General features: G+C 47.3%; 1 protein-coding gene across 1 annotated transcript in view; it reads left to right on the plus strand.

Annotated features, from left to right (window-relative positions):
- B4GALT1 (beta-1,4-galactosyltransferase 1) overlaps window positions 1–6,394 on the plus strand; it is a 52,643-nt gene extending 46,249 nt beyond the window's left edge. The window contains exons 4-6 of the mRNA XM_046022614.1: window positions 2,759–2,881; window positions 5,104–5,208; window positions 5,427–6,394. Coding sequence (XP_045878570.1) covers window positions 2,759–2,881; window positions 5,104–5,208; window positions 5,427–5,559 — 361 coding nt within the window. The 3' untranslated portion in view covers window positions 5,560–6,394. The remainder of the gene's footprint in view (window positions 1–2,758; window positions 2,882–5,103; window positions 5,209–5,426) is intronic.
- Window positions 6,395–13,138: the final 6,744 nt, after the last annotated feature.

Raw genomic sequence — 13,138 nt, forward strand, 5'->3', positions numbered from 1 at the left:
GATGGCTCTAGCCTGTAGGCTCCAAACAGATGCTATATTTCCTTGCTTTCTTCTATTCCCTCCCCCCACCCAGTTCGGGAAGCAAATTGGAATCGTTTCCCCCCAGTAAATTATTGGGTTTGGGTACCTTAGCAGATGTACCTTGGTACTTAAGAAAGAACATGATTCTGTTCTTTCTTTGCTTGTCCCTGCAAAGTACAGGCTTCTGTTTAGACATTGGGACCCAGACTTTTCATCAAAATGCCCCTAGTGTGGTGCAAAAACAATGAATACTGTTATGCTGAAAAAAAAAAAAATAATAATAATAATAATTTGAAGTTAAAAATTAGACAAAATTTAAAAATCAAAAATTAAATGAAAAACTTAAAAATTATTTTAATATGATTTATATTATTTACTGTTTAATTATTATTGCAAATGACCTTATAGTCTATTTCTTACTATAGTGAAAAAATACTGACCAAATAATTTATACACCTAGGTATTTTGTTATGTTCATATCAGTTAAATAAAAGCCATGAAAACAGAAAAAAAAAAAAAATGCCCCTAGTGAGGAGGCCAGCTGATGCCTGTCCCCAAGAGCACTGGTATAATCCGAAGAGTATTGTCATAGGTGGAAAATAGCCTTGTAGCCTTTTTTGTTAACCTTAAAAAAAAATAAAGGCACTTTGTTCCATAACTTCCCATGTTTATATTAACATAAAGTTGTTTTAAATCACCCACTAGTTGGGCAGACTGACCTTCCCCGCCCTGCTCTAAGTCAGCCGGAAGGTCCAAGAAGCTGTGAGCTGGGCAGCCTTGGCTTCGACTGACTGCCCCAGTGTGGCAGGCCCATGCGGACCTGTAGTCCCTTGGTTTAGATACAGATGCTATCTTTCAGACTCATTTTATTCCCCATGATTTTGTTCTATCCTCCCTTGCTGGGGGAACAAGGGCTGGGAGATGCAAACAGGGATGCTAAGGGGCACCTGGCTGGCTCAATTGGTAGAGTATGTGGCTATCAGTGGCGGGGCCATGAGTTCAAGCCCTACATTGGCCATGGAGCCCGCTTAATTAAAAAGGAAAGAAAAGAAAATAGGAATGCTGTGAAGTCGTTCCCCCAGACCAGCCCCTAAATTTGCTGTCTCAAAGAGAGGAGAATTTGGCCTTAAACCTCAACGTGCACCCTCCTAATTTCCCTCCCTATCTTCCTGTTCATGTACCTTCTTCTCTTTGAGATACACGAGCTCAAACCTCGCTCCCTCTTCATTCTCCCCTTGAAGCACGGTGGTAATGACCTTATTCTTTGCCACAGCACCATGCCTGTCTTACCCAGAACCAGTCAGGCTTGGGGGGCAGGCGGTTGGTCAGAGAAAACAGCATGGGCGGCAAAACCAAATCTCATCATCTCAGCATGTACGTTCCTGGGAGGTCACCAAGAGTCCTTTCTGTATAAATACTGATTGTGAGGGGCACCTGGGTGGCTAAGTGGGTTGAGCCGCTGCCTTCGGCTCAGGTCATGATCTCAGGGTCCTGGGATCGAGTCCCGCATCGGGCTCTCTGCTCAGCAGGGGGCCTGCTTCCCTCTCTCTCTCTCTGCCTGACTCTCTGCCTACTTGTGATCTCTTTCTGTCAAGTAAATAAATAAAACCTTTAAAAAAAAAAATACTGATTGTGAGAGATCTTATTGGCCTGGCCACCTGGTTCAAAACCTCCCTTGTAATCAGGCACAGACTATAGTGTGACGTATGCCCAAAGGTGGGTGACTGGGCACCTACGGGACAACACCTAGTTACAGATGGATTACCTTTGACTCATTAAAGCAGGCCCCAGGGATCTTCATGGGTACTCACAGTCAGATGTCCTGAATGTATTTGAAAATAATAATTAACACTTTTTTTTCTTATGTTCTGGATGGTTTGGCTACTTCCCTCTTGAACTCTGAGTTAGAGTTTTCCTTAATTTGTGTGATGGATTTTAGTCTCTCTGGATTCCAGTAAAAGCCCTAGTGTGGGTTAGTGCTGCACACAAAGTCGTCACAAAACCACAGCCTTTAAAGGAACCATGGGAAAACCTTTGTATGGCTTTTGGACATGACCCGAGTCTTAACATTTCATCACCATTGAAGGAGTAAAATACAAAAAGGTGTGGAAGGATGAGAGTCCAGATGCCCTACTCTTGAAAACGTGTCAAAGTAGATTCACCCTTATATATTTTGCTAAGTTAGGATGTGGTAGGAATTTCCTAGAAAATTTTATTTTAGCAGATTTTCAGAAATACTGTTTTGACTGTTGGGGTCAGTTTTGAGACTAGTGTGCCTGTGAAGAATGAAAGTTAGACTGATAGATGAGCTGAGGGTGGGAAGGGAGGGCATGACCGGGTGGGCACAGGGAGGCTTTACTGCAATTTCAGTTTCCAGGACCTCCTGGATAAAGATTTCCCATGCAGGAGCAAGACGCATAGAAAACAGATTCCCGAATGAAGCACAAAAGTGGGCTTATGCTCTTGTCACTAACTAATTTTCCAGGTAACCACAGAAGGAACACAGTATTCTTAGAGCAAGATTCTACTTTTTGATATCTGTGTCTTCTCTGAGATCATCTCAGTCTGATAAAAAAAAAAAAAACAAAACAAAACAGATAACCCTCATAAACCTCAATTAAAAAGTCCCAGAGAATAAAGATAAGGTTATAAGTGTTTATGCTTTGAGCATGCTTTATTTTGAAAAGTCAAGACTTACCTAACCACTGGTCTTTGTGTGTGTGTGTTTCTCCCCCAGCCTACCTTATGTTCAGTATTTTGGAGGTGTCTCTGCTCTAAGTAAACAACAGTTTCTCACCATCAATGGATTTCCTAATAACTATTGGGGCTGGGGAGGTGAAGATGATGACATTTTTAACAGGTAATGGTTACAACTTAGACCTCTTTCTTCTCTGTCTCCCATCACTCCCAGGTTTTCAGTTAGCACCTGGTCATTCTGCAAGGATTGCTCCTCGGGTGGGATACAGACCCCACTTGGCCCACATTTTTTTTTTTTTTAAGATTTTATTTATTTATCAGAGAGGGAGCATAAGCAGGGGGAGTGGCAGGCAGAGGGAGAAGCAGACTCTGCACCGAGCAGGGAGCCAGATGTGGGACTCGATCCCAGGACCCTGGGATAATGACCTGAGCCGAAGGCAGACGCTTAACCAACGGAGCCACCCAGGCGCCCCTTGGCCCACATTCTTAAGTGTGCCCTCCACTAGGTGCCACAGGTGCTGAAGAATGTCTTTAGGAAAATAAGCTTCTGTGATTTTTGCATTAGCCTTGGAACATGCAAAATGAGAACCAAGTGAAGGATTGAGTTTACTTTGATTCATACCACATGCTGTTTTGTCCTGAAAAAGTAAGCATGTATCCTTTGCAAAAATTCGGCATTTCATTGTGGTCCTGTTTGATTACGAAACAAGTTTCTTTGGGCTGGATCCTAAGTTCCTTTACAGAATCTCTGTGTTATTCGTTTATTCTGGAACATTTTTACATACACAAACGAGGGCTGAGTAGTATAATGAACTTTTGTGGACCCAGCCGGCCCCAACAACCATCTCTCCATGGTCAGCACTGCCCCATCCACACCCCAGGGGCTCCTTGTAAGCTGGTAAGCCTTTATCATAGGGGTTGTCATTGCAGATGGTAAAAAATAAAAAATAAAAAATAAAAAATTCCAGTGGCATTTGAAACCACATTCTGCCCAATTCTCTTTGGCCATGGAGACTTCAACCCTGCCAGCTGTGGATAAGAAGTACCTTCTCCCTCTGGGAGCTAGTCTGAGCTTGTCATTGAGCTTGATAACAGAATATAGCCTAGCACCCTCCCGAATTGGAGTACATTAATTTGAGCAGTTCACGGAAGGTTTCTGTCAGAGCAGCATCCAAGTCAGTCACATGGAGCTTAGTACAAGAACCTGTCATGGACCCAAGTCTTTGCTGTCAGCCTGGGAGAAAACCCGACTCGGACCATGTGCCCCTTCAGCATACAGAGCACTGAGTCCCGCAGGCCCAGTCGGAAGGCCGCAGAAGCCCCAGATAGGGGGTCCAGACAGATACAAACTTGCTTCCACAGCACCAGCTGGGCAAATGGGGCCTGTGGGATGGTGTTCAGGGCTGAGGTGACACCACAGACCTGAGCCGTGGAGGTTAGTGGGGAGGGAGCCCTGAGGGTGGAGGGACTAGAAGCCTGTGTGATTTGTAGAGCAGCTTTCTTGAAAGATAAGGGGTGTATCTGTTATGCACCTACTCCCCAAGTGCCAGGCATAAGACCAGCACTGGGGGAGATGAGGGAAACCTTTAAATCCTCCAGGGACAGCCAGTCCTGCCTCTTAACTAACTTGCCCTGTTGCTGTCAAGGCTTTGGTTTGGGTCATCATTCCTTTCCCCCAGACCAACACAGACTCTTCCATCCTGTTCTGGCTGGCTCTTATCTTGATCTCTGCTCTCTGTTGTTATGGTACTTATCAGAGACTTCCCTTTGGCCAAAAACCTTTGGGGAACTGTTTATTACATCCCTTTCAGACACTGGCACTGATGATTGGGATGCTATAAAGCTCTGAGAAGGCCTCCATGATGTAGCCTTTGCCCTTCTTTCCAGTCTCATCTCTGGCCACTTCCTACTCCAGACTCTACCAGTCCCCAGAAGTTTCTGTTGCTCTCTGAGGGCCCTGTGTTTGCTCTGTCTCTCTGCCTTTGCCTCAGCTGCCCTGGCTGCCCAAAATGCTCTAGCAGACACCCCTTTGCTTTCACAACTGGCTCTGCCTAGTCTTGCTTAGGGAAAGTGAGTGGCTTCCCTTCCTGAGCTCAGCCTTCCTTCCCCCCTCGCTTCCATCCTGACACTGATGGTCCTGTGTTCTAAGTTTGCACTGTAAGTTCTAGAGGGCAGGCACCCTCAGTGCCTGGCATGGAGCAGTCACCAACACAAACTGCAGAACCTGTGGTAAAAGGACGTGGGATACCACAGCGGGCAGGGATGTGGGCTGAGTGAGAACAATAAACAAGATGGTGGATGAGGCACAAGTCTTGCAGCCGGGGCTTTTGGACCCAAGCCTCATGGCAGCTCTACAATGATGACTTGTCCTTTTACTCCTTGCAGATTAGTTTTTCGAGGTATGTCTGTATCTCGCCCCAATGCTGTGGTTGGCAAATGTCGGATGATCCGCCACTCAAGAGACAAGAAAAATGAACCCAATCCTCAGAGGTGTGTTCTGCGTTCATTTACATGCCTTCTTTCTCTGTTCAGATGGGGGAGGCTACAGGAATGAGACTCTGAAGAGGGCTCCATGCCTTGAGGGAGAGGGAGGGTTCTGTCCTTGGGACTGGCAGAGTAGGTGGGCATGTGTGAAGGACAAATGTTTAATGCTTTTTTCTTAAGATTTCTGTTTTGACACCAACCCATTGCCTATCTTTTCCTTGTAGGTTTGACCGAATTGCACATACAAAGGAGACCATGCTTTCAGATGGTTTGAACACACTCACTTACAAGGTGGTGGACATAGAGAGAAATCCATTGTATACCAAAATCACAGTGGACATCGGGACACCAAGCTAGCATTTCGGTACACTAATAAGAGACCTGAAAATGGCCAGGGACCTTTGCTGTGCGTCTCTGCCAATCTGTTGGGCTGGTCCCTTTCATTCTTAACGATCAGAGTGATAGGCCCCCTTCATTCATCATTCAGATGCCTTTCCAGATGACCAGGACGAGTGGGATATTTTGCCCCCAACTTGGCTCAGCATGTGACTTCTTAGCTCTACAAGGTGTTTGTAAATGTAGAAAACATCAACCTTTGGGGGATTCTTGGTATGTTCACAGTGTCACCCAAAGAATCAGTACGCAGCCTGAAATTTGGTGACTGTGGGACTCATTCCCAGTGATAAACTGCTAATTTTTGTTGTGAAGTAGGTAAGAATTTCGCTTTAAATTGTGGTATTCTTATTATTTTATGAAAAATTGGAGAGTGCTGCTGAAATCGGATTGGTGTGATGTTTTTTGTTTGCATATTTTAACAGAAAAACACAATCTCAACCATTCTCCTTTTACCCCCTCCCCCACCTTTTTTTAGTGGTATGCAACTACTACAATCACTTATGTGTGTGTGTGTCTGTCTGTCTGTCTTTTCTTAGCAAGGGGATTTTTAAAACTTGAGCCTCAGACCTTTTGCCCTGCTAATGTGTGAGTTCCAAGGCAACATTAGTCACCAGAGCAAAAGCCTTAGGTGTTCTCACATTCAGTGGCCTTTCTCCAGATTGTCTGATTTCTGAATGTAAAGACTTTTTTTTTTAAAAAAGCAGTTTGTAGTATTTTAAAGAAAGAACAAATCAGGTTCTAATTATGATCTAGCTTGATTTTGTGTTGATCCAGATTTGCATAGCTATTTAGTGTTAAATCATGGCAATTTATTTTCTGAGCATGCTATATAAACTTGAATTTCCTATGTATTTTTATTGTGGTGTTTTAAATGTAGGGAGGGGATTGAGCATTTTTTAGGGGGGAAAAATAATGTATGCTGTACTGGCCATGAATGGACCTCTGATTTAGTCAGCAGGCCAGGTTTTGTGAAGAGCAGAATCACCTTTGGTCCCATTGAGTGTAAGGCCTCCCTGGTCAAGTTATCCTGCTAGACCTCGGGGGGGAGGCAAAAGCCTAGGCCTGCTAGGCAGAGCTCCCCACCTCCCTCGCCTCCCCAGGTGGGAGGGAACCTCCACCCCTCTTCCAGCCTACCCTGGGAGCTTCCCATAGGGCCCTTTGCTGTGGAGGTGTAAATGACAGCAATCTGGTTGTTGTTTACTGACTGGGAATCTGGGGAGGGGGAGGAAATCACTGTTCTGGCCCCTGTGGAGTCTGGGGGCTCCTTCCTTCTCTGTGCTGGCCACACTGCCTGGCCTACCTTTCGGGGACCTTCTCTCCTTCCTCCGCCTTCCTTCTTTCTGTTAACTCTCTCCTTCCTTCCTCCCTGTTTTTGTTCCTTTGCCTCTTGCCTGTTCCCTAAAACTTGCCTGTGGCACTCAGGGTCAAACAGACTATTCATTCTCCAGCATGAATGTGCCTTCTAATTAGAGATCTAGAGGAAGTTGAGCTGAACCCTCCCACACTCCCCCACAACTACTCTGGTGCCTAAAGCCTCCCATCCCCCTCAGGTTTTTAGCAGGTGCTCCCACTCCAGGGAGGCTGATCCCCAGGGGTGTCGTCTCCAAACCCATCTCTGCTGGGAGAGATTTAGCCTCCCTGGGACGAGCTGCACAAGGCAGTTGCTACCGGTGGGGGCCCTTGCTGGGTCCAGCCTGGCTGGGCTGAGTGCAGAAGATTCAGCTGTTTAATCCCAGGGTTGACCCCTCAGCTGGTGGTAGCCTGGAGCCCCACCCCTGTCTTCTTGGGAACCAGCCCTTAGTGTGGAGGCTGAGCTGGTGCCCAGCCCCAGACTTACCTGTGCCTTTATCCCTTTGAGCATCTTGGATGCTAACATGGTTCTTTTCCCAGAAGCCTTTTTTATTGGTTAAAAATTATTTTCCACTGCAAAAGCAGCAGGGCCATGCAGAGAGTATTCTTTCTTTCAATTCCCTGTTCCTTAACAGCGATGTCAGTGGAACCAAGAATGACCGCACTGAGAGGAAGTTTTTGGGAAATGCGAAAAATGAAGGCCTCTCTTTCTGTCCCTAGATCCTGACTTTTCCAAAGTGCCTTAAAAGAAAGGAGACAAATACCCTGGGTGGTAATTTCTTTTTACTTACTTTACTCTTAAAGAAAATTCTGACTTTGTTTGTTTGTTTGTTTTCCTGTTACATTTTCCTGTTACATTTTCCTTTATGTTCCATTGGAATAGTCAAGTATGTGGTTCGTTCTCAGAACCAAGGGAAATCCTGCTTCACTTGTTCCCCATTTGCTGACCTTCTGGTGCTCTCATGGGGCCCACTTGGGCCCGAGGTTAGGCCCGGATGCTTGCCTGGTTCCTAAGATGCTGCAGGTCCTGTCTCCTCCCTGAGAAGTTCAGGGCCGAGGGTTCAGGGAGCATTTCCTTCCCCTGGAAGCTGTCACCATGAAGTTGTGTGCTGCATCTTTCTCTGTTTCTCTCCATCCCGTTGCTGGTGACCCCGTCAAGTGGCCTTTGGGAAAGATGAGAGGGCAGGGGTGGCATAAGAGGGTAAAGGAAATGCTGGTGCTGGCTCTCAGTCTGGGCAGGGGCTCTGCTGACCTCACAGCCAGGCGTGGGCTGCCCCACTCAGCCAGGGTGGCGGCTTTCCTGTCGTGAGACCTGTTGTGTATTTCAATTTCCCATGTATGCAAATGTATGGATTTACCATTGTAAGTGGGCTGGGGGGGAGGTGGGGGAGGGTGTGTGTCTGACCTTGGTGTTCAAAACAACTGTATTTTTGTCTTTAAAATCCAGTAATATAACGTGAATAAATGACCTTATCTTTGTAACCTCAGGTGGTTTCTTTTCTGATTTCAGGGGTCTGGGCTCTCCCAGGGCTGGAGGGAAGTGATTGGGCCTGCCTGCTGGGAGAATCAGAGGAAAGCAAAGTGCCCCCCTCATTGCGGGGGCGGTGGTGGTGCGGGGAGCACCTGCCTGTGCTCTGTATACCCCCACTGGAATCAACTGTTTTTGAGGCTTCTTCTTCTTTTTTTTTTAGTTTACTTGAGAGAAAGACAGAAAGAGAGAGAACGAGTCGGGAGAGGAGCAGAGGGAGAAGCAGACTCCCCACTGAGCAGGGAGCCTGATGGAGGGTTCCATCCCAGGACCCTGAGATCATGACCTAAGCCAAAGGCAGACACTTAACCACCTGAGCCACCCAGGTGCCTCTGTTTTCGAGACTTAAAAGGGATGACATGTCAGACATAATGACTGGCCCCTCACAGGCACTTACTGCGCAGTAGCTGGTGCCTCATCAAAATGATATTTCCCCTAGCAGGTCTCTGGTCACATTCTGCTATATGCAGCAGATGCCAGGATTGTTCTGGGATCATCCTCAGAGCCATTGCCACAAGGTGTTCACAGTAACTTGAGTGGGTATTCTACAAAACATGATTTCTTATCAGCCCCAGGAAATGTAAATATTCTCCAGGGTCTTGGTTGTGACTCAAGGATCATGGGGCATTACGAACTCGGGTGCTTCCTCCTCCTCCTCATTGTGCCCAGGACCAGACATCAGCAGCCTCTTCCTTGCTGGCTAGATTGACTTGGCATCTGGAAGAAATGTGTCTGAGGAAACCAATGTGCAGAAGAGGTCACCCTTGCTGTCCAGGCTGATAGAGCTGTGAATGTGGGACCAACTGGGAAACAGGAGAAGGAAGGGTGGCACTTTGCAACCCCCACAGTGCCATCTGGCTGTTGCCACCCATTCTTGTGACTGCTAGAAGCATCCCTAGGGGCTTCAGACCTGAACAGAGGTGGCTCTGGGCTCAGATCTGGCCTTCAAACAGGAGATGACAAGACTATGGTCCTTTGGACAAAGTGCTGCCTTAGAAGGCTTTGTAAGCTGTAAGGTCTGGGTTAAGTGGGGCACCCTTCTATCCCCAAAGATGCACATATCCACACAGATACATACATACTAATATGCATAACACACCTGACATGTGCCTATGAGAGATGAGAGTGCCTGGGTTCAAATCCTACTGTTGCCTCTTCCTAGTAATGTGATGTGACCACTCCTCTTCTGGATATACCGGGACCTCACCAGTCATGTTTTCCCACCCCTTCCTTGCCTCACACGAACAAAGATGTTTGGAAGGGCAGCACTGGGGCAGAAGGGGACTTGAACCCCTGGTGGGCTCCAAAGGTGCCAGGAAGGGAAGAAGGCAGGGGGAAGGGGGCACAGACAGGCTCCTGGGGTTGGCCACTTCCTTGAGATGTGCTCTGTCTCTAGTCTCCCACTTCACGTGGACCCACACCAAGCCTGAGCCAGGCAGAGTCTGGTAGTCATGAGTGTGGATTCGGTGGGCGCCAGACTCCCCCAACACAGTACCTTTTTCCATGGGAGGATGTGACCTGGATGCCGAATCACTGACTGACTACCGTCCCTTGGAGGCAGGGCTGTGGTGCCAAGGTGGGCGCATGCTTGTGGAGGTACACGAGTGGAACCTCCCAAGGCAGGATGGTTTGCTGCTGGTGACAGAAGGAAGCTGTGTGTGGGGAGGGTGGAGGGAGAGGTCAAGGAAATGAGAAGATGGCCAAGTTCTAGGTGTTGCCAAGTCTCCACCATACATCCAGTTTCCCCTCCTCTTCGTTCCAGGAGGTGAGAGTTTAGACATTCCCAGGGGCCGATTTCTTAGAACTGGAACTTCTTAACCCTGTTAGAAAGGAAATGAGGTTTGTCTGGCTGAGCGGGTCATGCCAGACAAGCCTCACTTCCTTCTCTGGCAGAGTCCCCGGGCAGGGAACGTGACTGTTGCCTTCATCTGGGCTCAGGAAACTGTACCCGAGCTGTGAGGTAGAGGAACCTTCAGGGCATGGTTGTTGTGGGGAGTGTTAGGGTCAGTAGACCAGAAACCAAAGGGCTATGACACTCCAAGGACATCTGCCCTTGAGCAAGATGTATGCCAGGTCACCAGGCAGGGGGCCCAGGAAGATGGCCAGGAAAAGGCCATATAAACAGCAATCATTACTTCTGACCTTTCTGCCTTCCCACTCACTGTGTAACCCTGGGCAAGATGATTTGCCTCCCTGAGCCCTCAGTTTGCTCTTCCTCTGTTTTAGAACTTGCTCTCAGAATCCATGTCTGGTCTCCCCATGATTCTGCCCTTCCCCCAGGAAATGCCCTGATCTTGGGTTTCTTCCTGTTCTTGAGGTGAACCTTTCTTATCACCTTGAAGGAAGTCACTTTATCTCTGAGTCTTCGTTTATAAAAATAGCAGGATCACCCCCACCCACCCTGTGCAAATCAAAACCATGCTGAGATACCACCTTGCACCAACAGGATGGCTGTTATAAAAAAAACAACAACAGGATAATTATTGCTGAGGATGTAGAAAAATTGGAACACCTGAGCACTGCTGAGGTAGGAATGTAATACGGTGCAGAACCTGTGGAAAATCACATGATGACTCCTCAAAATTACTGGTCCAGTAATTCCACTTCAGGGTATATACGCAAAAGAAATGAAAATAAGGACTTGAACAGCTACTTGTATACCCACGTTCACAGCAGCCTTATTCACAACAGCCAAAATGTGGAGATGACCCAGTTGTCTGTCAACAGATGAATGGATAAACAAAATGTGGTGTATACAGACAATGGAATATCATTCAGCCTTAAAAAGTGAGGAACTTCTGGGGTGCCTCTGTGGCTCGGTTGGTTGGGCATCTGACTCTCGGGTTCAACTCCCATATGATCTTGGGGTCATGCGATCAAGTCCCACGTTGGGCTCTCTGCTTGGCCTGGAGTCTGCTTGGGACTCTTCCTCTCCCTCCCTCTCTCTCTCTCTCTCTCTCTGAAATAGATAAAGGAATAAAATCTTTAATAAAAAAAAAAAATTCTGGGGCGCCTGGGTGGCTCAGTGGGTTAAAGCCTCTGCCTTCGGCTCAGGTACATGATCCCAGGGTCCTGGGATCAAGCCTCGCCTTGGGCTCTCTGCTCAGCGGGGAGCCAGCTTCCCACCATCCCTCTCTCTGCCTGCCTTTCTGCCTATTTGTGATGTCTGTCTGTCAAACAAATAAATAAAAATCTTTTTAAAAAGAATTCTGACACACACTACAACATGGATAAACCTTGAGGACATGCTGAGTGAGATAAACAAGTTAGAAAAGGACAGATATTACAGGAGTCCGCTCACTATATGGGGTATCCAAGTCGTCACATTCACAGAGACAGAAAGTCGGATAATGGTTGCCCTGGAGCCACAGGGGAGAGTGGGGAGTTAGTGTTCAATGAGTCCAGAGTTTTAGTTGTATAAGATGAAAAAGTTCTGAAGATGGATGATGGTGATAGTTGCACAATATGAAGGTACTAACACCAGAGAACTCTGTACTTAAAAGTGGTTAAAATGATAAATTCCATGTTACATATATTTGCTATAGACTGAATGTGTCCCAAATTTATATTGAAACCTATTCCCAATATGATGATATTTGGAGCTGGGGCCTCTGGGAGGTGGTTACATCATGAAGACAGAGCCCTCGCGCATAGGATTAGTGTCCTCATGAAAGAGACCCAGAGAGCTCCCTCATCCCTTCCTCCACCTGAGGTTATTGCAAGAAGGCAAGCAGTCTGAACCGGAAGCAGCCCCTCACCAGACATCAAATCTGCCAGCACCTTAATCTTAGACTTCCCAGCCTCCAGAACTGTGAGAAATAACATTCCCGCTGTTGATAAGCCATTCAGTCTATGTTATTTTTGCGATAGCAGCCTGATAAGACTAGGATAGTATATTTTACCATAATTTTTTTTTAAAAGGAGGCAGCTCCCTGTGGCCCAACTTGAACTGCTCTGGGGGGTGGCTGAGTGTGGCGGTGTGAGTCCAGCAGTCCCCTGGAGCTGTTGAGTGTCAGAAGAGCTGGCCAATTGGGGCATGCCACCTGGGGATGTGCAAACCGCAGGTGCTCAGCTTGATTGCTGACTCCAGATTAGTGCTCTGCCCCCCGTGACCGGCTTTTCAGTCACTGCCTTTGCCCTAGACAAACACCCTTTCCTAAGGAAGCCAGATGCAGGGGCGCCTGGGTGGCTCAGTGGTTTAAGCCGCTGCCTTCGGCTCAGGTCATGATCTCAGGGTCCTATGATCGAGTCCCGCATCGGGCTCTCTGCTCCACGGGGAGCCTGCTTCCCTCTCATTCTCTCTCTGCCTGCCTCTCTGCCTACTTGTGATCTCTCTCTGTCAAATAAATAAATAAAATCTTTAAAAAAAAAAAAAAAGGAAGCCAGATGCAGTAAAGCTATGACATAGGCACAACTATCCCTTCGCCAAGGGGGTCTGGGTGGAGAATGTGAAGCTTGGACTCTGGCAGTTAAGATATCAGGACTAAGGGGCAAGGAGGCGCTTATTCCCAGAGTGCCCCCTTGGTTCCCATTTACTGTTGGCAGAAAGTAGGGGTTGAAGTGGAGGCTTTTTAAAGGAAGAAATGACAAGCTGGGCCAGATTACACCTAGGCATGGAAACAGTCACCTAGACGGGTTCTGTCCAGATGAAGGGGAAGTCCC

This window comes from Meles meles, chromosome 11 (genome assembly GCF_922984935.1).
Source record: "Meles meles chromosome 11, mMelMel3.1 paternal haplotype, whole genome shotgun sequence".
Classification (NCBI taxonomy): Eukaryota; Metazoa; Chordata; class Mammalia; order Carnivora; family Mustelidae; genus Meles; species Meles meles.